This window comes from Aricia agestis, chromosome 3, assembly GCF_905147365.1.
Source record: "Aricia agestis chromosome 3, ilAriAges1.1, whole genome shotgun sequence".
NCBI lineage: Eukaryota > Metazoa > Arthropoda > Insecta > Lepidoptera > Lycaenidae > Aricia > Aricia agestis.
This window is the reverse complement of record NC_056408.1, coordinates 23924959-23949337: the sequence shown is the minus strand read 5'-3', so window position 1 is coordinate 23949337 and position 24379 is coordinate 23924959. Positions and strand designations below refer to the sequence as shown.

General features: G+C 45.6%; 1 protein-coding gene across 7 annotated transcripts in view; it reads right to left on the bottom strand.

Moving 5' to 3' along the window:
• LOC121725441 (spectrin beta chain, non-erythrocytic 2) overlaps window positions 1-24379 on the bottom strand; it is a 96738-nt gene that overhangs the window by 32125 nt on the left and 40234 nt on the right. For all 7 annotated transcript variants that reach the window (XM_042112429.1, XM_042112422.1, XM_042112421.1 and 4 more), the window contains 42 exons: window positions 24131-24298; window positions 21841-21957; window positions 21486-21643; window positions 21043-21158; window positions 20458-20570; window positions 20147-20334; window positions 19508-19864; window positions 19139-19361; window positions 18661-18866; window positions 16538-16626; window positions 16238-16391; window positions 15917-16052; window positions 15222-15417; window positions 14827-14981; window positions 14475-14645; window positions 14029-14197; window positions 13708-13880; window positions 13297-13487; window positions 12762-12959; window positions 12040-12214; window positions 11521-11633; window positions 11237-11349; window positions 10778-10902; window positions 10352-10488; window positions 9115-9217; window positions 8660-8733; window positions 8461-8554; window positions 7429-7583; window positions 6995-7294; window positions 6651-6876; window positions 6061-6470; window positions 5876-5978; window positions 5542-5687; window positions 3207-3441; window positions 2904-3077; window positions 2452-2815; window positions 2163-2365; window positions 1829-1958; window positions 1369-1569; window positions 970-1058; window positions 419-693; window positions 119-304 (listed from right to left, as the gene is read on the bottom strand). In XM_042112429.1, coding sequence (XP_041968363.1) covers window positions 119-304; window positions 419-693; window positions 970-1058; window positions 1369-1569; window positions 1829-1958; window positions 2163-2365; window positions 2452-2815; window positions 2904-3077; window positions 3207-3441; window positions 5542-5687; window positions 5876-5978; window positions 6061-6470; window positions 6651-6876; window positions 6995-7294; window positions 7429-7583; window positions 8461-8554; window positions 8660-8733; window positions 9115-9217; window positions 10352-10488; window positions 10778-10902; window positions 11237-11349; window positions 11521-11633; window positions 12040-12214; window positions 12762-12959; window positions 13297-13487; window positions 13708-13880; window positions 14029-14197; window positions 14475-14645; window positions 14827-14981; window positions 15222-15417; window positions 15917-16052; window positions 16238-16391; window positions 16538-16626; window positions 18661-18866; window positions 19139-19361; window positions 19508-19864; window positions 20147-20334; window positions 20458-20570; window positions 21043-21158; window positions 21486-21643; window positions 21841-21957; window positions 24131-24298 — 7409 coding nt within the window. The remainder of the gene's footprint in view (window positions 1-118; window positions 305-418; window positions 694-969; window positions 1059-1368; window positions 1570-1828; window positions 1959-2162; window positions 2366-2451; window positions 2816-2903; window positions 3078-3206; window positions 3442-5541; window positions 5688-5875; window positions 5979-6060; window positions 6471-6650; window positions 6877-6994; window positions 7295-7428; window positions 7584-8460; window positions 8555-8659; window positions 8734-9114; window positions 9218-10351; window positions 10489-10777; window positions 10903-11236; window positions 11350-11520; window positions 11634-12039; window positions 12215-12761; window positions 12960-13296; window positions 13488-13707; window positions 13881-14028; window positions 14198-14474; window positions 14646-14826; window positions 14982-15221; window positions 15418-15916; window positions 16053-16237; window positions 16392-16537; window positions 16627-18660; window positions 18867-19138; window positions 19362-19507; window positions 19865-20146; window positions 20335-20457; window positions 20571-21042; window positions 21159-21485; window positions 21644-21840; window positions 21958-24130; window positions 24299-24379) is intronic.

Here is a 24379-nt window from a genome sequence, read left to right as displayed (position 1 = left end):
AATTGTCACGCGTCGTTTCATAAGGAAACTTGATTACAACACCTCCCCTTAGTATGAGCTCCGTGGCTACGTCACATATCGCTTGTATAATAAAAACGTCATAAACAACAGTGTGTACCTGTCAGCCAGACGTCGGCCATCGGCGGTGAGCGCGCGCAGCTTGTCGGCGATGGCGGAGGCCTCCTGCGCGCGCGCGGCGTGGCGGCGCCGCAGCTCGTGCGCCGCCGCCAGCTCGCTGCCGCGCTCGTCGCGACCGAACAGCGCCGCCTTCTTGCCGATGCGCTCGGCCGTCTCCTCCACGTCCCTGACATCATTCGTTGATAAAGTAATATTAAATCGAATCATAACAATTTCACTGCAACTATTTTTTTTTCTAAAGTGGACCAGAATATGTAGTGCTGTAGTGCATATAACGAACCTGTTGAAGGAGTGGAGCTGGAGGGCGGCGGCGAGGCGGTCGCGGTACCGCTGCAGCGCGCCGCTGAGCGCCGCCCACTTGGCGAGGCAGGAGTCGCGGCGCGCGGCGACGGCGTCGGCGGCGGCGGTGGGCCCCTGCTGCAGCAGCTTGTCGGCGAGCGCGGCGATGGTGCGCACGTGCTTGTCGTCCACCTTCATGTCGCTGTCCAGGTCGTCCAGCTTGCGGATCAGCGCCTCGCAGTGCTCGTAGTCGCGACCCAGCTCGTTCGCTTGCACCTAATCCGTGACAAAGTTTACTGAATTGTTTGTAAACTTTCGTGGTATCAATGTTATAGTTGTTAGCTGCCTCAATAAAATAATTAAAATAATATATCATCTTTAATTTGTTTTTCTCGGCAGAATATATTGAAACGCTGGTTTTAACATCTCCTGCCCACTGCCGAGTAACTGTTAAATTGTTATTTAGCTATTACTTAGCCTGATACACTGTTTATGTATTTGCTAAAACAGATCGATAACTTTGGTCTTTGATGCGATATGTTGTATATTCACCATCATCTCTTTGTCCCTGATCCAAGCCTCGATCTTGTCGAGGTGCTGATTGAACTCCAGAATGTCCTGGGCCTCCTCTAAGCCGCGACCTGGTAACACAGCAGAAGGTGACATTTATTATTTGACTGAAACTAAAGCTTCTAAACGGAATTGAACACACAAGTTTTGGCAACTGCAACATAATATAACGAATGATGGTTTACAGACAGTGGCAATGTAGCCATTTGCTTTGAGCTCCTTATACTTACATTTAGACATTTGCCCCCTTACTAATAAACGTTGTATAAGCTTTGAATAGTTTTAGATTGAAGAAGACAAAACACTGTATAACTATTCAAAGCTTGTACAGCGTTTATTAGTAAGGGGGTTAGATTATAATGAATGGAAAATAATATTGACCGGTGGTCTCCGCGGCGTGCTCGAGGCGCGCCCAGTCGTCGTGCAGCTGGCGCATGTCACGCGTGACGTCGTCGTCGGGCTGCAGCTGGTCGGCGAGGTCGCGCGCCTCCGCTAGCCGCGCGCGGTTCGCCGCCAGCTCCGCCGTGAACGCCTGGTGCTTCTTCAGTTTGCGCATCTTGTCCTCCAGGTTCGTCACGTCGCCTGAACGGTACGTAGAAGTTTATTGTGACACCAAAATCAGCGTGAAACGAATATCCATGGTAGTAAATAATAACACAAAATGTAATTAATTTTGCAATAAACTTCAAAAAATAAAATCTATTTATATATTTAAAATTTAGAATTTAAGCAGAAAGTCGCGTAATGCAGTCTTTAATTTTCACGATTGAAACATAAGCTGCGAGAGATAGACCAAAGATTCCCCTTTGAGTTTTAATGTCAAAATATATTATGTGCTCACCATGATATGCGGAGAGTTGTGCGAGTTTGTCGGCGACCCATCCGCGCGCCTCGGCCACGTCGCGGGAGAACTGCGCCCTCGCGCGCGCCCGCACTAGCGCGTCCCGACGCCGCGCTGCGGTCTCGTACAACTGCGAATATTCATACTCGATTATGTCCTCGTAAAATTAACTTATTCAGTACACCTAAACGAGTGGGCTACTTTTATCACTCGTAAAATAACGTTGTCGCGAACTATTCAAAAATTCGTTGTTTTGCATGTGTTTCTTTAAAACTATTTCAAGACTCGTTGTATATATTATGGAGCGCTTCTGCAAAATAAATCGTAATGGAACCTTTTTCCTCCGGTCATTAATGTGAAGCAGCTCGTCGGCGATGCGCTGACTCTCGACGTGGTTCTGCTGCAGCAGCTTGTCGCCGTGGCTGTTCAGCGTAGTCAGCTTCTCGTCCTGCGTGGCGAGAAGCTTCTCGAACGCTTCGTGTTTTTTCAACTGCGTGTCCACCTCCTCGACGCTACTGGTGGGGGATATTTCGGTACCTGCCATAAATAAATTTTATTTTATATCTTAATATAAATTTAAAAAATCTATTGTAGTATTAATTTACAATCTATTGGATACTCACTGAGCGCGGCCTCCTGAGTAGCGCAAAGGTCGTGCAGAAGCGCGGCGTCGCGTAGGAAGCAGTGCCAGTCGATGAGCTGGTCGAGCGCCACCTGCCGTGCCGCCCAGGCAGCCGCCAGCCGGCCGCGCTCGGCCGCCAGCGCGCCGCATCGCTCCTCGATCTCGGCCGCGCTCGGGTGCTCGTCTGCGATGAGCCGCTGCCCGGTGGCCAGCACCTGCCGGAAGCTGTCGTCGCGCGCGTCGATCTCCGCCCGTAGCGCGTCGTGGTGCGCGCGCTGCGCCTGCGCCGCCGCTGCCGACCGCGCCGCGCCGCTGTTGGCCATCTCCTGGCGCAACGCCGCCGACCACGACATGAGGTCGCGGATCTGAAACATTCCAATTCACATTAAGTTTGGAGCTATAAATCACATGTGTCTCATTTGTTTCTGATCTTTTAGCACCATAAAAAATTACCTGCGAAAACAGCTGATGCAGCTGGAGATGTTGGTTGAGGAGGTGACGGCGCTCCTGCGCGGCGCGGCGCAGGTCGGCGCCCGCGTCGGCGAGAGCGCGCATGCGCAGCGCCACCTGCTGCTCGTTACCACCGGGGCAGAGCTTCTGCAGCCGAGCACCCTCGTCTTGCAACACCTATATACAGAAAAGGCATAGAGCAATATAATACAAAAAGGTATATTTTTTTCTCACTATTACACACAAAATCGAATTCCACGTATGTGTATTAATGTATGTCGTGTCGTATCATGGCATCGCACCCACCTGTATCTGTGCGTCGATAGCGACGAGGTCGTTCTCGGCCGTGTCGTGGTCCCGCAAGAGCGCGGTGGCGGCGCGGAGGTCGCGCGGCGGGGGCGGGGCGGCGAGGCGCGCGCGGCGGTCGGCGGCGCGGGCCACGAGCTCGGCGGCGTCGCGGTGGAAGCGGTGCAGCTCGCCCGCCGCCGCCAGCTTCGCACCGCGTGCGCCGATCTGCTCCACTAGTTTTTGCCACGACTCGCTAAAATTAAACAACTTATGAGTAACTTAACTCTCGAACGAGACGAGGTAAAGATTTTTTTTTTATTTTTTTTTATTGATTCACTAAACTAGATAATACACATTTACAACTTATTTCTAAATACAAGTTAGTAAGTATCATAACGTGGTGTACATCCTTCTTGAAGTGAATACTACATGCAAAATAAATCTAAGTTACAAAAATGGTGCTAAATTCTTGTTGCCTAATCTTTGCTTACAATTTTATATAAATTATCTTTGAATAATGAGACAGAAGTACCAAAAATATCAATTTCACCGCAGGTCTTATTGTATGAGGCACACATTCGGTATAATGGGGAGTTTTGTCCATAATTTGTGTGGTGTACAGGTATGTCAAAGGTTTTTCTATTTCGAGTACGGCTGCCCGGTCGAGGAACTAATAAATTGATCTTATTTAGAAGTGGGGTGCTGTCTAAATTCCCGTTAATTAATTTATGCAAAAAAACAATATCGGAGATGCGACGTCTATGCTCCAGTGAAACTAAATTGAAGTGTGCTAATTTAGCTTCATAAGAAATTAAATTTTGACAAAGGTTTAGAGAGTAACATAAATGATACAAGAAGTGTTTTTGCAGTTTCTCGATTCTCGAAATGTGGGCATAATAAAATGGATTCCATACTTGAGAACAATATTCAACAATAGAACGAACATAACAGTTAAAAAGTATCACCGGTATTTCTGGATCTTTGAAAAACTTGGTCTGTCGTATTATAAAACCAGCCATTTTAGCAGCTTTAGATGTTTTACTATTTATATGTTCTCGAAAATCTAGTTTGCTATCAACTATAACACCCAAATCACGCATGGAAGATACTTCAGTTATAGGATTGCTAGAGACATGGTACATGTGACGGAAAGGATTACGTTTACGTGAAAATTTTATATAATAGCATTTTACAACATTTAAATTCATTCCGTTTGACGAGCACCAATGAGTCACCTGGTCAATATCTCTTTGTAGTAAAACTGTGTCAGCCATACTTCCTATAACTCGGTAGATTTTAAGGTCATCGGCGAACATTTGATAATTGGATGTTAAGTTCAAACACAAATCGTTAACATAAATTAAAAAGAATATTGGTCCTAAGTGAGAGCCCTGGGGCACACCAGACGGTACCATTTTTAAAATAGACTTAAAACCCCTAATTTTAACTAGCTGAGACCGGTTTAGTAGATAGGATTCACACCATCTCAATAGGGAACCACATATGCCAGCATGAGCTAACTTAGCAATTAGGATTTGATGGTTAACTACATCAAAAGCCTTAGAAAAATCAGTATATATGGCATGAACTTCTCTTTTGTTTTCTAAGGCTTCATAAATATCCGAGACGTAACCTATAAGGTTTGATGTAGTCGATCTACCCGGAAGAAAGCCGTGTTGATTTATATCAATTTTGCTTTTGATGTGGAAATAGAGCTTGTTTTTCACAAATTTTTCGAGCAATTTACCCATTATTGACAAAATTGATATAGGCCTATAATTTGCTATATTACTTGGATCCCCGTTTTTATGTATCGGAGTAACGAAAGCTTCTTTCCACTTTGAAGGAAATTTTCCGCTACTTAAAGATATGTTATAAAGTAGATAAAGAGGATAAGCAAGTTGCTCTGAACAATTTCGGAGAAACAGTGGCGGAATGCCATCGGGGCCTGGACCTTTATTGACATTAAGTGTTTGAAGGGAGCTCTTTACTTCTTCTTCAGAGATATGAAGACAATTTAATGATTCGGAATTACATCCTGTCAAATCAGCTGAATAACTCAGCAATTTTGAGTTAGAATAAACAGAATAAAAATATTCTGCAAATAAATTGCTAATATTCTGTCCGCCTTCAACAACTCTGTCTCCTAAATACATTTCGTCAGGTATTTCGCCACTATTACATTTAATAGATCTGATAAAGGACCAAAAATATTTTGGATCACTTTTTATTCGAAGTTTTGAACTTATTTTAAATTTGTTAGCACATTCCTGAACCATAGTCTTGCATTGGCTAAAGATATATTATAATGACGAAGAATAATATTCTCCATACAATTTAAACAAATGATTACCCTAAGGCTTCCTGGCGTTTCTCGATGTCTGCAATATAGGGGCTCTCGGATGCGAGCAACTTTTTGGCCAGCTCCTCGCACTGATTAAATCTTTCGGCGCCGCTCTCCACGCGATGACGGAGCTCCTCAAATTTAGACTTCAGGATCTAAAGAATATAATAATAATTATGTAAATGAGTGAGGTATGTCGCGGAATATTGCTAAAAATATACGAAATTTTAAGCTATGATATTCCTCAAAGTAACGCCTGATTCTATTTAACTATTTGATATTTCCACGAATAAATTACACCACTATAGAGCTGACTTTAGAGTACGAAAGGATCGAAACTCACAAGAAGATGTTCGTAGTCCTGTCCGTAGTCCTCGCTGGAGGCGGCGGCGTACTGCTCGTGTATCCAGTTCTCCAGCTCCTCGCTCTCGGCCATGTACTCGTGTCTAGAGGTTATAATAATTACTTTGATTTTTTGTACTTTGAATCCGTCCAAATCTTAGCGCGTATTAACAACAAAATAATGACCTGCATACGCTCTCGACGAGCGCAGCCTGGTGGTCGGCGGCGCGGCGCTGCAGACGGGCGAGGCTGTCGGCGAGCTGCGCGTGCCGCTGCGTCAGCGCCGCGCCGCCCGCGCCGCTCGCCGCCAGCGCCGCCGCCGTGTGGCCCATCTCTGCGATGATCGCCGCGTACGTGTCGAGCTCGAGCTGCACCGCCTTGTGCTTGGTGAGCAGCTGCGTGGCGCGGTGGCGGTCGTGGCCGACGTCGGCGGCGGCGAGCGCGGCGTCCTTGTCCGCCAGCCACGACTCCACCTCCAGCGCGTCGTGCAGGAACTGCTGCGCGCGCAGCGACGCCTCCAGCCGCCCGGCGCGCTCGTCCGCGGCGACTATCACCGCCTCGTATGCTCGCTCCAGCTCCGAACATAGTTCCCGGATCTGATTAAAAAATAAATTCCATATTTAATTAAGTATTTATAAACTATTTACAGCTTTTAATATCATCTGGAATGCCCATTTACAAAATTTACCGTGATTATATTTATATTACGATAGTTTATTTTATTTCGTTACATACTCAATCGACAATCTAGTTATTGTACACATGTACTTATGTACCTTTTGTACGTGGTGCTTGGGTTGCGCGGGCAGGTCACGCGCCTGCTGCAGCGCGCGCTCCACGTGCGGGCGGCGCGCGCGCAGCTCGTCCCGCAGCGCGGCGTGCTTCTTCTGCGCGGCCTGAGCGCCCAGCAGGTCGCTCGCCTCCGCCGTCGACGCCGCCGCGGCCTCGCGCTCGCGGACCCACGCCAACTCGCCCGCTATCTCCGCGCTCAGCTTATGCAATCTGGACACAATAACGATGCACGACGTGAATACCAAATCCGCGTAGATAAAAATCTAAGTACACAAGTAAAATATACTGTACGCTCTCTACCTCATCATTACACAACAAGTTAACTCACTGTAAACTGTTTTCGAGCGCGGCGCGGCGGGCGGCGGCGCGCGGGCGCAGGTCTCTCGCGGCCTGCAGCAGCGCGGCGGACTCGCGCTCGATGGCGGGGCCGTCGAAGTGTCCGCTGGAGACGAGATCGGCGCCGGCGGCGGCGAGGTTCTCGGCGCGCGCGATGCACTGCGTCAGCTCCTGCTCCAGCGCGGTGTGGCGCGTCAGCAGGCGCTTGCAGCTGCGCAGGTCACCGCCCACCTCCGTACTGTCCAGCGCGTGCTCCAGCTCCGCTAGCCGCGCCTTCGCGTCCTCCACCGACCTGAAGTCAGAATGTTTTTATTGCAGCCTGACAGCGACGTAACCATAAAATGTGCTAGTTATATTTTTAGGAATCAAAAGAATTCAAAAAAACGGGGGAAAAGCATTATACATGAGTGTAGAGCGAGCACTGACCGGCGGTGTTGGCGCTGCTGCGAGGCCTGGCGCAGCTTGCCGCCCTTGTCGCGCGAGGCGGCCACGAGCGCGGCCCACGCGGCGGTCAGCTCCTCCAGCCGCGCGCCCACCGCCGACGCACGTGCACTGTCAGACTTCTGCAGCGACACTCCCATCTGCGAACAAAATATACTGGCTTTATTCGACTGCGTTGTGTACCATCGAGCACTATATGTTTACTAGCGACTACGTTATATTAGTAGCTTCTATATATATGTCGCAGCCGACTGGTTTAAATAGCCTTTCAATCAAACAGCTAGCCCTTTGACTGAACAACGCCATTCAATCAAGCTTTTATATTGAATATTTTAGTCGCTCAAAACGTTCTACACTACAGCTGATTCAAAAGCCGCCGTCTAATTGAAGTAGTTCAGCGCGCACCGCTGCGGCGCTAGGTGCGTTTTATTTACAATATGGCGTCAACTAGCAGGTGTTTGTTAGTGTTTGTGGTTGTTTTTCGGAAAGAAAGTAGTTAATAAAAGTTACAAGTGTTATTAAAGAGACAAAAATTGTGGAGGCACATACGAGTGAATTAAAATTTCAACAAATATTCGAGGGTAAATTACGGGATTATGAAATGGATGGACGCAGCCTCCCCCGAAAGGGGGGTTCAGGGGGCATAGCCCCCCGTCAAAACAAAAATAAACACAATCCAGATAGTCCAAAAGTTGGTTAGGTTAGGTTAGAACTTAGACCACAACGCAGAGGGAGCCGAGCGAGCACAGCGAGCGTGCTGCGGCAGCAGCCGGCGACCGCCGTCAAATAAAAGGGGGGCTCGGGGGGCGCAGCCCCCCGCCAAAACAAAAACAAACCAGTTGGCTAAGCGTCGTCTAGCTGTAGTGTTGAACGTTGTAGTCAACAAGTCGGCTAAACGACGTATAGCCGTGTGATTGAATGGCGTTGTTCAGTCAAAGGGCTAGCTGTTTGATTGAACGGCTATTTAGACCAGTCGGCTGCGACATATACAAGATACTAATTAAAGGCAAGACTTACGCTTTCGACATTTCTTAGTTGCTTCTCATTGGCTTGCAGCTCTCTCTCGAAAGCTTCGTGCTTTTGTAATTTTCTTTCCAAATTTGTAAGATCCCTTAAAATTAAAAAAGGTATTAATATTATTTTATCAGTTATTAAATATTATTTTATCAATTATTAAAAGTAGTGCGTGTATACGCAGCAGTTGTTAAGTACTTACCTGTAGCTCTGGTCTCTGGCGGTCTTGGTCTTGTCGTGTATCCACGCCTGCAGCTCCTCCGCGGCCGCCATGAACTGCAATTAATATTTCGGTGAGTGTTGCTACATTGTAAATTTGTAATGTATTTAATAGAATACAGTTCGTTAACAAACACAAAACTTTGTTATAATCTGTCAATAAAGTGAATAAATTAAAAAGTGCCAACATCGTAGTGTCATCCCTTTCAAATCAATCTAAGAAAAAAGGGATGACACTACGATGTTGCCACTTTTTAATTTCTTCACTTTCTTGACAGGCTATACTTTTGAGCATTGTTTAAAATTTATATCATCGTGTTCCATAGTAAATTTTGTTTCTTTTATGCAGTAGTTTTAGTAATTTTTTTAAGTACAAAATATCGTGTTTCAAATTCATCAAAATTAGGTGAAGAAAAAATATAAAGTAGACAATCGCACCTGTTGATGAGCCAGGCTGGCGAGCAGCGCGCGGCGGCGCTCGGCGGCGGCCGCCTTCACGCGCTCGCGTCGCTCCAACACCGCCGCACGACGCGCCGCGATACTGAAATGTCAAATACAACATCACTGACTTGCTGCCTGGTGCCTGCTGGCCAGTTTAACTTATGAAGTTAAACATCTCGAACAAAGCGAATGTACGACAGGAATACCTAGAATATAATGCATAATTTGAAAGTTGTCTTCGCATACTTACTTACGAGACATAATATAAAAGTTGTCTTTTTAGAAACGTCGTATAGTGGTTGGTAGCAGGGCTTGACAAAGAGATAATATAGTGTACTAGCGACCCGCCCCGGCTTCGCACGGGTATAAAATATATTATAGCCTAATATTATGTCACTCACTGAAGAAATGATTAAAATCGATTCAGTAGTTTTATTCATTACTACCCGTCATGGCCCGCATTGGTCGGTACCGCGGCAAAAGCTACGTCCCGAAATTTTTTAATCTGTAATATCTTCGAAAATATTCATTTAAATCATAAAGGGCCATATAGATCTATATTAAATCAATAATGTATTTAAAGTATTTAATTGAATAAGGATTATTGCCGTAATGGTTAAAATCGCTTCGAAAATTAGCCATTACTTGAAGTTAAAAGTAAATGACAAAAAATGTTATTGTGGGATATCCATAAGAGATATACATAATATACCATCGCGGAGTTTTCTGTAGACCTTTTCATAGTGCACAATACTAAATACATTATTTTGATAAATTTCGTAAGGTTCAGCCTGTGTAAGCGGAAAAAATGTAATTATTTACGACATCACATTAGAAACCCAAAAAGTAACAGTATTTCTCCACTATTTAATGAATGTTATTATACTTATAAACCTTCCTCTTTAATCACTCTATCTATTAAAAAAACCACATCAAAATCCGTCGCGTTTAAAGATTAAAGAGAACAAAGGGACACGAGGGGAAAAAAAGCGACTTTGTTTTATACTATGTGGTGATTTTCCAATTGCGGAGCATATAATGCGACTCATGATGCCGAAGTAGGCTAATGCTTAATAATTTCTTTTATTTGAGAGTGCTTGATTTTTGCGAAGCGTCGCTGTAGCACAATCATTCAACTTTAAGCATTATACCGCATAATGCGCTTCAGTGCTGCGATCGGAAAATACAAATGTTACTGATGTAATGCATATCTAAAAAAACATATGTTACTGACTGTTGTTGGGCGTAGTGGTTGGGCATGGCGGCGTGTGCGCGCGCGGCGTACGCGGCGACGCGCTCGTCCTGCGCCGCGAGCCGCGCCTCCAGCTCCTCGTGACGCTTCAGCAGCGCCGCCGCCTCGTCCGCCGACGACTGACGCACGACAAACGTTATTCGATTATTCATTCCAGTTTTTAGGATATCTTATATAATTTCAATCTAACATCTATAATGTTATTAATTATTATTATTTTATTATTAAAGTAAAATCGCAAACAAGAGTTTTGATTAAATGAAATACAATCCTGACCGAGTTAATATGTCATGGTATTTCTTATAGCACGGTAGATAAATAAAATTACTTATCTACCGTGCTATAAAAACGCTTAAATTGGACCTCAACGGAGTAGAATTAGAAACTGTGTGTATGCGTATTGCGTACCGGTTGGTCGGCGTGTGCGAGCACGGCCTCGTGCGCGCCGCTGGCGGCGTCGATGTGGTCGGCCTCGCGGTTTAGACTCTGCAGCTGCAGGCACTGCCGCAGGTGCGCCTCCTTGTCCGCCCACTCTGTACAACCACATATACAGTCATTCAAATATCCACCTAACATCCACCTCTCTATTCCGTAAGACTCGACAGATGTTAGGTGAAGTTTTGTGTTTTCGGCCTCGGTCTTGATGCCTAACATTTGATTAGTTCAGATATGACTGATTATTAAACTTTATACTTTATTAAATAACAAGTAATAACTAATAACTTAAGCTGACATAAAAATATTATGCCTATCTAATTATTATGCAGGTGAAACTTTAAGAGCAGGTACACATTGGGTGTTGCAAAGCGCGCGCTTCTAAATGCCCAATGTGTACGTACTCTAAAGAGAAAAAAAATTGGTCATCACCTTTTTTAACCGCGGCCTGATCCGCCTCGAGCTGCTCGATGTTGTCGGCGACGTCGGCGAGCGCGGGGTTGTTGCTCAGCAGCTGCCGGCCCAGACCGATCACTTCCTTGAACCTGAAAAGTTTGTGGATCATTGCATACACTGACAGTCTTAAATAAAATGAGAAAACGTCGCTGTGAAAAAAACTGTCTCGTTATACACGTTACCTGAAACAGTAGACACTCTTTCGCAGTGCTCACACAAAGAGACAGAGTAAAAACAATAAACAGTAGAGCAGCACTCACTCATCGTCGTGCGCCTTGATGTCGTCCTCGAGCTCCTGGTGCTGCTTGAGCAGCGCCTCCGCCGTCGCCACGTCCTTCGCCGTCACCTCCGCCGCCAGCTGCTCGCGGGTTTTCTACACAATAACGAACACTTCAGACTGACGATAGCTTGATGAACGTATAATAAGCTATGTTCGGGGTTGGGATAGATAAACAAGAGATCAAGAAAGGATATTCCTGTATTGCATAGATCTATTACTATAACTAAAATGGGATATGAGATCGAGCCACGCACTCGGTGAGATGTCGCGACGTGAACTAAACTTTATTACATTATTCAAAAGTAATAATTAATCAAAGATGCAGAGTTGCATTATTATCTAAGTTGCATAGTAGGTAATAAGGCAACACACGCTGTACGGGCGTTGACCCGTACAAGCTACAACAGTAAACACTGTACTCATATAACTACTGTAGCTGGAAGGCAGTAGATCCGGATCGCTGTTATGACATACGAGTACTGTCAGAGTAGTTCATTACCAGCAGCCAGTCGTGCAGCAGCGCGGCGCTGTTGCCGAAGATCTGGTGTCCGACGGCGCTCTCGAGGCGCGCGCGGCGTTCTGCGGCCTGCGCGGCGCACCGCTCCCACACGCGCTGCAGCTCGCGCTGTCTCGCTTCCACGTTCGCCTTCTCGCTCGGGTACTGCGACTTCACCCTGCGCGTACACCAAATATATAATAGAAGTAACACTAAAATAATAAATAATACGTGTGAAATTTAAAGTTTTAAGCAAACTATGAGTTTAATGGGTGTATATTTTGTGATGTCGGGTTTGGTATAATTGCCAGATGTAAAAGCTCGGAATAAGCGAATGATCACCTTCTCTATCCTATTTCATCTTATTAAATTATGATTTATAAGTATTTATCATCAACATACCCATAAATTTTATACCATTTCAAAACGCTGCATGAAAATTGTCACAACATTAATTTTGTCCAACATTTTATATTTTGTAGAACGATATTCTCTACCTCTATTTGATAAACGGAACTTACGAATGTGACCCGTGCGATTTAAAATAATAAGCAGTACTCTGTAGTGGTAGTATGTCATACATAAAGTGGTAATGTATTTTTGGTATAGGTGTTTCGTTCAACCGTTGTCTTTATGTTACTTGTATTAGAACATTAGGCCCTCTCCTACTGGGTGGGGTCAGGGTGCAGGGTGTTAGTGCATGCAGGGTATAGGAGGTGACGTACGAGTCGGCGAGCAGGCCCACGGTGTCGACCTTCTCGCGCAGCGGCTGGAGCTCGCGCTCGAGCTGGGCGTGTCGGCGCTGCAGCGCGCGCACGGTGCGCAGGTCGCCCGCCGCGCCTGCCCCCACCGCGCCCAGCTGCTGCTCCTTCTCCGACATCCAGTCCAGCGCCTCGTCGCACGTGCGGTTGAACAGCTCCACGCTGCACACGAACATTATTCATTGAGAAAGCCATTTTTGGCCGTAGTAATGTTGTAAGTTGTAACTAGTGAGCATATAATATGATCCTTCGAATTCTTCAGGAACCCTCACAAGATTCTTGATTATCTATGGAAATTACCGATATGAATGTATGAAAGAACAAGGTTGCAAAAGGTTGTATATTATTTTTTTAAAAGAACTAAATTAAACTTATCTAATTGTAAACAATGAGTAAATGAACAAATTCCTAGAGATGGACTCTAGGAATTTGTTAATTTATTCGTTCGTCCATATAATTATATTACTCGAATGCAAAAAAACCGTTTTGTATAATGTACCTAGAGGCGCCCTCGAGACTGCGCTCGCGCTGGCGCTTGAGCCGCAGCAGGCGCTCCCAGGCCTGCTTGAGCTGGGCGTGGCGGGCGGCGGCGCGCGCGCCCTGGGCGTGGCCGGACGCCGCCAGCGCCGCCGCCGCCTCCGAGATCTGCTCCAGCCGCTTCGACGCCGCCGACAGATCCGTCACGAATTTCTGTTACGTTAACACAAGAAATTAGGCCATATATAAAAAAATAATTGTTTTATTTCTGAATAAATTTGAATCAAATGTTTTCAGAACGTTGAACTACATGTTGCCTACCACCGGTTATTTTATATTTAATGGCAACGAATTATTTGAATATAGCTAAATTACTTGACTTCACACGTAAATATAATAATTTAAAAAGTTTTAACTACGAAGAACATCTAACCTCGTATTTTCTCTTGGCTGTGACGACGCTGTCGTCGGGGTCGTCGGTCTTCAGCATCTTCTCCTTGTCCTTCATCCACTTCTCGAAGTCGTCGCACTCGGCGAAGAAGCTGAACAGCTTGATGGCGTCCTCCAGCTGCGCGCGCCGCGCCTCCGATAGCTGAAGAAGCTCCTCTGAAATGCCGTTTAAGTTACAGCAATTTACACCACAGTTATTTTATTCGAGAAAGGCGACAAACGATCAATAAAAAAATAAAAGTTTATGAAACTAAATTATTTATATGGACTTTAAGTAGGCTGTGTTAACAAAACACCCACGTACCATACTCGCGGTCGATGGCGGCCATCTTGTCGGGCACGCTGGGCACGGCGGGCGCGGCGGCGCGGGCGCGGCGCGGGGCGGCTCGCTTCACCTGCACCACCTGCTTCACCAGCACCGTCTTCTTCACGCGCTGCACCGTGCGCACCTTCTCCGGCCGCCGCACTTGCACCTGCGGGAGTATACATAGTTAACAACGACTATTTAAATCTCTACTAATATTATAAATGTGAAAGTGTGTCTGTCTGTTACCTCTACAATATGCTTAAATCATGGGCCGATTTTGATGAAATTTGGTATAGAGATACTTTCAGACCCCGGAAGGGACATAGAATAGTTTTTATCGCAGCAAAATGTACGGTTCCCGCATAAAAAAAAACGGATTCCTACGCAACGGGGTCGCGGGGAGTATCTAGTAGACAATACAAAAATATAGCAAGAGTACTGACCGGTACAACCCTGGGTTCTATTTCTCGCACGTAGTTGGCAGGCACGAAGCCGTCGGTGCGGTCGGCCTTGCGCACGGACCACCAGTCGGGGTTCGTCTTGTTGATGAGGAACATCACCTCGCCCTTCGCCATCGAGATGCCCTGCCCGCTGAACGCGTACAACGCCTTCACCTGTTTTACAAACATTTTACTATTGCAATTCAAATTATGGTCACAATTTTTAAGTTTGAACTTTTTTATAGACAATTTAAAAAGTGAGAATGTCAATATTTTGATGTCTGCACTTTTTATATTGACTTTAATGAGTATGAGTATTTCTGGCAATCCATTGAACTGTTGGTATCGAGCATACCTGCGGCACGCTGCGCTCCTCTGTGACGGTGCGGTGTTCGAGGCGCTCAACGGGCTGCTCCTCCCACACCTCGGTGGGCACGAGCCGCGACTCGCTCGCCCACTCCTCCTCCCCGCCCCCCTCCACCTCCGTCGGCAGCTTCAGCGTGTGAATGCCTGCAAAATATACCACTTACTAATAAATATTAATAAAATCTGAAACACTGAAAATATCACTTATATATTGAAAAGCGTGAGTAACAAACATATAGTTTATTGTTTTTCAGACGTACTTAATTACGATAGGATTTTGATTCAATTTGGTATGGTATATTAAGTACTTTAGTATGGAATTTAAAGCAGACTACGTTATGATGATGCTATGGGATAAGCAACCATGAAGTTTTGTACACTGACCGGCGGCCTGCAGGCGGTCGGCGGAGGCGTGTAGTGTGTCGAGCTCGGCGCGATGTGCTCGCAGCTCGTCGTGCACTATCCGCAGGCGGGCGAGCAGCGCGGCGGCGCCCGGCGCGTCCGCCCCCAGGTCTGAGCTCGCCACGAGCGCGCGCTTCTCCTTCATCCACGACTCCGCCTCGTTCGCGTCGCCGTAAAACTGAGACACAATACAATTGTTGATATTAGAGACTTATTTTTTTTTATCATTGCTTTTTTAAAGGAATGATATGCGATGTTGACCGACGTCTTTACAAGTATGTACTATCATCTATCAGAGAAGTTGACTCCTCGGCAGATGTGGAACCTACGCAGTTTGGTCGCGTTATGTCAAACTTAGCCGACAGATCACAATTAACATTGAATTGACATGATCCGACCAAATGATGTTGGACTGTCAACAGCCTAGGCTAGGAATTAAAATTACATTAATTTTAAAAGTAACCCAATGAATAAGACTATCCGGTATATTGTTTATTTTTTCTATGAATAAGACGTTTAGTCTTTGTCTTTCGAAGTAAGTACCAATAAGTTCAAACAAGGAAAAAACATAGTAAGTAAGTTTATTTGTAGGGAGCAAAAATATAGTGCTACACGCACTATATGTTTGCTCCGATAGCGAACCGAAAGCGGACGAATATCAATAATAAAATACGAACTTGATGTGCTTCGGCGGCGTCGGCGAGCTCCTTGTCGCGCGCGTCGGCGAGCTCGCGCAGCACCGCCCATTGCGCGCTCAGCGTGTTCAGCCGCCGCTCGATCTCGCCGCTCTTCGGGTGCTTCGCGTCGATCAGGCTGGTGAATATACGTAAAATTAAGGCTTCTTACAGACGAACGGCACTTGTCGACGGCAGTCACTGATTTTTTTTATTGATTTTATTTTGAAACTTGTCGACGGCAGCCGTTCGTCTGTAAGCACTCTAAAGAACGCTCGGACTGTAGTCTGTACACTTTATTATCGTCACCGTTGTGTCGCTAACCTCTGTCCCTTGGCGCGGTGTCTCTGGGCGACGAGGTCCCGGGCGCGCAGCTCGTGCAGCAGCGCCGTGTGTTTGTGCCGCAGCGCCGTCACGCCGCGCAGGTCCTTCGCCGCCACCTCCGCGCGGCAGATCCGCTGCTTCTCAGTCACCCACCCTAGATGCACAAACGTAGCATTGATTCAGGTCTAATTTCAAGAAGCTCAAATATAGTACATATATAATATGCTTGTATAATAGCATTGTAGTATCAGTGCTCGTTTTAATATGCTCTCTTTCTCAGCTATAATTTAACCTGCCTACCTTCCTCCTCATCGTGGTCCTCTAGGAACTGATATAAATTTCTCGCGTCCTCCAATCTGGCTTTGCGCTCCTTCGCCGCTGCCATTAAACTGCAAACAAAAACCGATATGTATAGTCCAGACTCCAGAGCTCCAGACAGATTAGGTGTGTTTTCCAATTGCAGCACTAAAGCGCATTATGCAATAATGTGAGAACGTTAAACATTTCAACAGAAACAATTTGCACACACGAGCAGTAACAAAAAAAACTAATTCACATTTCTACACTACGCTTTATTACATTTGCACTGTGGCATTGTGCGTTACTGAGTCGTATAATTATGCTCTGCAATTGCTATCCCCTTAGGCTCAAAACACACCGGAATGGCAGAGGCGAGGTGAGCAGTTTCAGTGTCATATGATTTTAAACTTTGTCTTCATTATTGTTATACATAGTATCGCTTGAGAAATCGCCGTCGCCGGCGGCCGCCAGAGGCCACGAGCGGCCACGGGCGTCCACGGGCGGACGTAGATTTCTCAAGCGATACTACGTATTACAATAATTATATTGACTTCTAATGGATATTTCAATGCTAATTTAATAATTATGGACTTTGTTTTGTAATAGATTCTAATTTTGAAATTCTATAAATTAATTTTCAATATTATATTAAACTAGCTGTTGCCCGCGACTTCGTCCGCGTTAGTATAGTAGATCACGTCCCAAGTATTATTTATTGTACAAAAATATTCAATGTACAGCATTGACTTTCCTACGATTTTATTATATGTAGATGTTCCGCGCGGCTTCGCTTGCGTAATTTAGGATTTTTTCCGCAAAAAAAAATAGCCTATGTCCCTTAACGTGGTCTTTTCCTCATGTTTGCCAAATAACATAAAAATTGCTCCAGTAGTTCTTGAGAATCTTAAGATAATAAGCAATTTCATATAATTTCCCCCGTTTTTTCCACATTTTCCTCTATTTCTTCGCTCCTATTAGTCGTAGAATAATAAAATATAGCCTATGGCCTTCCTCGATAAATAGGCTATCTAACACTGAAAGAATTTTTCAAATCGGACCAGGTTCCTGAGATGAACGCGTTCAAATAAGCCCTTTCAAATAATTTCCCCCCGTTTTTTCGACACTTTCCTCTATTTCTTCGCTTTTGTAAGTCTTAGCGTGATAAAATATACCCTATAACCTTCCTCGATCAATAGGCTATCTAACACTGAAAGAATTTTTCAAATCGAACCAGTAGTTCTTGAGATTAGCGCGTTCAAATAATCCCTTTCAAATAATTTCCCCCCGTTTTTTCCACATTTTCCTCTATTTCTTCGTTTCTATTAGTCTTGGCGTGATAAAATATAGCCTATAGCCTTCCTCGATAAATGGGCTATCTAACACTGAAAGAATTTTTCAAATCGGACCAGTAGTTCCTGAGATTAGCGCGTTCAAACAAACAAACAAACTAACAAACTCTGCAGAATTACGAGTATAATATTAGTATAGATGTTTACTTTGACTTTTGCACGCCACCTGGATGGCAGGATGTTTAGAACAGTATTTTATAATTTGAAGACCTATGTTATGCACTACATTCTTGCAATAAATATATTTCATTTCAATAATGAAGATAAAGTTTAAAATCCTATGACACTGAAACTGCTCGCCTCGCCTCTGCCATTCCGGTGTAGATCGGCCCTTATTAAAGGTTTTTTTTTAAACCAATTTAAAAATCAATGACGTCAAAATATTGACATTACAACTTTTTAATTGTGTTTAAGCCCGGCCGCACATTGTCCGAAAATCCTGATACAAAACAGTTGAACGTCCGCGCTGTCTCTTACATTTTGTACTGAGCCGAGTGAGCTCGAACTCGCCGGAAGGATATTTCGGATAGTGTGCGGGGTGGCGGTCCGGCGAAATTCAACTGTTTCTGATCAGAATTCGGACAATGTGCGGCCGGGCTTAAAGTTCAAACGTCACAAATGTGACCTGATGCAATGAAGTTTATTAGCTCGTCTGTCAAGCGCCCAAAATGGGCGTTTTACCCTAAAAGCATTTCGAAGCATTTTTGAAAATGGTTTGACTTGACAGGTTATCAAAGTTACATAATTATGGGGTTGTGTCAGTATGACACTGACCTGTCAAGCGCCTCGCTGAGCTTGTCGAGCTGCGTACGCAGCTGCTGCATGGGGGCGGGCGGGCCAGAGGCGGCGGCGCCCTGCCGCACGAGCCGGCGCACGCTGTCGTCGAGCGCGCCCAGCTGCAGCTCCTGCAGCGCGTGCGCCGACAGCAGCCGCTCCACGTCCGTCAGGTGACGACCCACCTCCTCCGACTCGAACTGACTCTGTCGAGATATTTTATGGTTTTCAAATAAATTTCGACTCGAACTGACTCTGTCGAGATATTTAATGGTTTTCAAATAAATTTAACTACTCTGGACTTAGATGAATTTTTGTTATTTTTGTGTAAGATAGTTCAGACCGCGAGTTCAGCGTACATTTTTTTAAGGTTTCAAAATAGAGCTGGTTCGCGTTAATACACGGTGTGGAATGACCCTAAACATCCTTTGTACACAATATTTTAAATATATCGTAGTTATAATAAATTATAAAATACCTTTATATCGGCGAGGTCGGCGGCGGCGGCGTCGGCGTCGCGCAGCAGCGCGGTGAGGTGTGCGAGCGTCTGCAGCGCGGTGCGGTGTCTCTCCAGCAGGTCGAGCAGCTCGCGCCAGCGCGCCAGCACCGCCTGCTCCGTGCGCGCCGCGCCCTCCGCGCCGTGCCAGCGCTCGCGCACCAGCTCCGCCGCCATCGCCGACAGGTCCTCGAATCTCTCCGTCCTGCCCATAAAATCACAATTAATTCACTACCCGAAGCCCTCCAGTATTACGGTACGGTAAAAAGCTCCGGAGCCCTAGTGACAAAGAAATTTCGACCTAGTTTCAGGAACAAAACGACGAGGACGCCACGAAATATCAGTGCTCACCTCGCGAGAATGTCGGCGGAGATGGCCTCGTGCTTCTTGACGGTGGCGTCGACCTGCGCGAGGTTGGAGCCGTAGCGCGGGTCGGACAGCACCTGGATCATCTCCTTGAGGTAGCCCTGCCGCAGCACGGACTTGGTGTGGAACTTGTACGCCAGCTGCTCCAGGCGCTGCTGGCGCAGCAGCTCGGTGCGCAGGGCCAGCTCGCGCGCGTGCTCCGCCTGCTCGAGCTGCTGCCAGGCGCGCTCCAGGTCCTGCGGCAGCTGGCCGTCGAGCGGCGCCCACGCCTCGCCCACCAGCTGCTTCTGCATCGTGTTTATGTCGAAGTACAGCGCCTCGATCTCCGAACGCTCCTTGTACCTGCAACGGGCGACACGCATAAGAAATACAGAATTTAAAAACTTTGGCTACAATACCTAAACGTTTCAGAGCAAATGTTTAAAGCTTATAGCCAGCAGCTAAGAGGCTGTCACGTTCTCGAATATCTCCGAAAACAATTTAATGACGTCAGAATTACAACTCTATTGCAATAGAACCTTCTAATTCGGTGGCAATAATAATATTGGAAAAAGTGGAAAAGATATTTCTCTTTCACTGTTAAGTCTTATGTGTTCTTTGCGGGGATGGAGGTTGTGTACTGACTTGGGCGGCTTCTCGACGGTGCGGTACTGCTTGAAGGCGAGCAGCAGGCGCTGGATGGCGTCGAGCGCGTTGGGGAGGTCGCGGTCGTCGAGCTCGGCGATCTTGCGCCGGATCCACTCCAGCAGCGCGCTCACCAGCCGCGAGTACTCCGCCTTGCGCCCGTCGCAGTCCATCAGCTGACCGATTATCTACACAACATAAAGTAGACTCAGATCTATACTACAGGTTCTTCCTGTCTGCCTGTGATACTCTCGCAGACTCGGCCGGGCGACTCTTACGAAGTGCCGCGGAGTGTATTACAGTGTACTCACGTTGGCGATGCGTCGTCCGCTCTTCTGCTCGTTCTTCATGCGCGCGAAGGTGTGGTAGTAGCTCGCCACGTACGTCATCACCGACTTCTCGTCCGGCCGAGTCGTGTCCACGTCTGACATGAGCAAACAAACAAACATTTTTAATATGTACACATTATAACATATCAATACATTAACAATGTATGAGATGTGGAAAAACTATGAATATGCTTTTAGGACACGTAATCATTATATTGATTTTAAGATTTCGCAGAGAGGCATTAAAATTATATAGTTATTTGGATCTGCCCCTGATGTAGGGAACACTGTATTCACCTATGAGGCTGACATTAACACTGTGTTAAAAGCCTCTATAAAATAAAAAGATTAAAAAAAAAAAGGTTTCGCAGTATTTGTCTGCCATATAACTTTTTTGTAGCAAGACAAAGACAAACTAATTTTGTAATTTATGTTACACTATGTGTAAATGATTTTATAAGATTAGTAAGAGGGCTTATAGCCAGAGTTAAAGACGTTGTAGTCATAGTCGTAGTCGTACACAATATAGCCATAGTCACAGTGGTAGACATAATCATAGCGACTCACCCTCGGCGTCGAGCAGGCGCGGTATACCGAGGTTATTGTGCGCGACGTCGAAGGCGTGGTTGAGCGTCTCCACGTGGTCCGCCGTCGGCACCTCCGACCAGCGGAACAGGTCCGGCCTGCACAAAAAAATACCGGCTAAGTTCGAGTCGGACTCGCGTACGAAAGGGTCCGTGAACTTAGTAAGCATTACAAATACAAAATACAACGAGATCTAAAATCATCACTCGAGATATGCCAAAAACACTACTCCTTTAGTATTTTTGACATATTTTGATTATGTATCTCCATCTTGCGACAGCAAATGCAACAGCTGTTTAACAGTTCAGATATTGCACAATATGATAATCTGTTTGTCCAAAAGATATTGCGATATTGCTGTCAACTGTCTGTTGAATTGCTGTCGTAAGATACGAATACAATTCATTATCATCCGGATCTGGTACCTGTGTGCGTGTATGAGCGCGTTGAACCCGAGGCCGGAGCGCCAGGAGTCGGTAAAGTTGTGTATGTGCACGCCGCTGTAGCCGCTCGTCTTGCGCTGGCACCACAGCAGCAGCGCGTCCTTCGCCGACTTCTTCTCCGACGACTCATTCTCCTCGTCCTGAACAACACACAAAATATTAATTACAAGGACCAAAAGTAGTCCAGTCTTTACACTTATTAAATAATATTTTTACTTAATTTCTTTTTCATTAATTAATCTCTTAAGAGTGCTCTTTAAATGCAAAAAAAGTAAAGTGAAACCCTAGAGTATGATAAGTATTTGACACCCTGTAAGTATACGCGTGGAGCACTCACCACGTCGATCTCAATCTCCTGTATCTGGAAGCGCAGGATGATGGTCCAGATGAGGCCGAGGATGAGGCGCGGGTTGCCGTCCACGATGTCCTCCGCGCCGATCGACTCCAGCCGCACCTGACGACAAACATATACAATACAGAACGCGCCTCCCGAGACTCCGCAAAAATGAAATCCCGCGGAAACTCTACATGTTCCTTCGCTACATGTAGACTATATTCTTGCCATTTAATCTTATATCTACGTTATCCTTTAATCGGATGAAAGCCAGTGATGCTTTTGTTTTTAATTTAATTTGTTTTTTTTTACAAGATAGCGCCCGCTACTCCGTTCTGCAGAAACCGTGAAATTTTCCGGGATAAAAAGTATTATTTATCTTTTCCCGGGACTCAAACTATTTCCATAACGAAGTTCATCAAAATCGGTACAGTAGTTTAGGCGTGAAGAGGTAACAAACAGACAAACAAAAACACTTTTTATAATATTAGTACAGATTTTTTTGTATCCCGTAGATGAGAGAATTACGTAGTTGGTAATAGCCGTCACCACATTGTAGAGAACTGTAGTAGCGGCAGGTAAATCGCAAGGCGATTAGGGTTGAGGCCGACATTCCGGGAAACCTTACAACTTACTACTGACTAAACTGTTCAAGAATCAAGACACACTCGCGTTCATGATAATATTAATTGTAAAATAAAAAAAGGTTCAGGGTGGTACAAATCGTTTGGCGGAAAAAAAACATCACTCCTTTGCAGTGGTGTGGCAGCCATTGGGAACTGTCGGAAAAGTAGGGCAAGATGATTTTCGTGAACGGCTACTCGACGATGATTAGCTTATGCAAAAATTAGCCTGGTACAAATAGTTCAATAGTTTTATTTAAATTAATGTATTCGCGTCGGTATGGCGGGTTGTAAGCAACACCCGAGAAGTATGGCATTTCACTACCGCCTACTTCTTTTTTTCGACTATCTGAAAATACAAGAATTTTTGTGGAATAAATCTTTCGATACTCATTATTTATCCGACACGTTCGATTAACGCATCATTTTCCTTTTTGCCTTTACGTTAGACCCCTGTAGAACCGCCATACTGGTAACACGACCAAGAATTGTGTGTCACCATCTCCCGGTCTGGCGGTCTATATTCTTTACACAACATTTTGTACTCTATTGACGACAGTGGCAATCAGGTGTATTTCATTCATAATCCACATGGGTGACGGTTGTCAAGTGTCAAATATTTTTATTATATCATAATATTATCGTACTTGCGTAACACTATCACCGGTATCAGCTGATAACGGAATGTACCAAATCGGATCGCGATAACATGCTTCTGGTATTAATAAAACAATCAATGTCTACTTTTGGAGATAATTTAATTGTTGTTTTAACGTCTCCCTAATCCGTAATTTAACCCATCTATCCCCAAGCGGCACCCGGCTCTCGCATAACAATTGAAAAAAAATCTATAGTGTCTGCGATTCCCACGATCGAGGTATTAAGTTACTTGGGAATCCACAATTATTATAATAATTGATATTATGCAAAAGTAAAAAAAGGTTGTAGACCAGCAGGTTTAGTATGGGCATAGACGATATTGGAAAAAACATTATCTATAACAGCATCTATCACGGCCAAGCATAACATGGTTGTCTTGTATTTGTCATGTCTTTCTACAGTATAAAAACTCAAAAGATAGACGGAAATCTATCAGTTTGTCCATAAAATCTGTTAGTTCGTCTTCTTTCCATTATAGCGTTAGGTTAGGTCTTTGGGTGGGGCTGTCATTCAAAAAAACCCCCGGACGCCCTTTAAACTAGGACAAAACCTGGAAAATTCGACAGATCGCCCTAAATATGTGAGGCTTCGACCTGAGCCTGACCGAGCACGGTATCTCGCTCGGTCGTGGCTCATGACTCGGAAGGTCGTTGGTTCGATTCCTGCGTTATTTCCAAGTTTGGTTAGGACAATGGAGGCTGATCACCTGATTATCTGACAAGTAAGATGATCCATGCGTCGGATAGGCATGTAAAAAAGTAGGTCCTGCGCCTAATCTCTCGGCAGACGTGTCGGTCTTCCGTCCCGCTGGGCTACTGGATAGTAAAGGAATATAGAGCGCTCTTGTGTACTGCGCACTCACTTAGACACTATAAAATTACTCCTGCGTAACTGGCCTAGTTTCATTGAAACCGGCCACCGTCAGGGAGTGGCCGCCGCCGGCCACACCGCCGGTGTGGGAGTTATTATGCTGAGCCCTGAGGGCGGTAGGGCGGTGGGCAGTATCGTACCTTGGTGTGGAGGAAGCTGAGGGACTTGTTGACGTTCTCTATCTTGTGCACGCGCATGCGGCCGGAGTTGGGCCGCGGCAGGCGCTCGCCGCTGATGATCTCCAGCAGCTTCAGCAGGCGTCGCCCGTCGCCCAGGTCCAGAAACAGGTCCTCCACCTCCATCCGCGCCTGCAACACACATATCAAGGATTAACACTTGGGCCGAGTACTAAATATGATAGGTACCCTATCTTTAAATGATGGAAAACT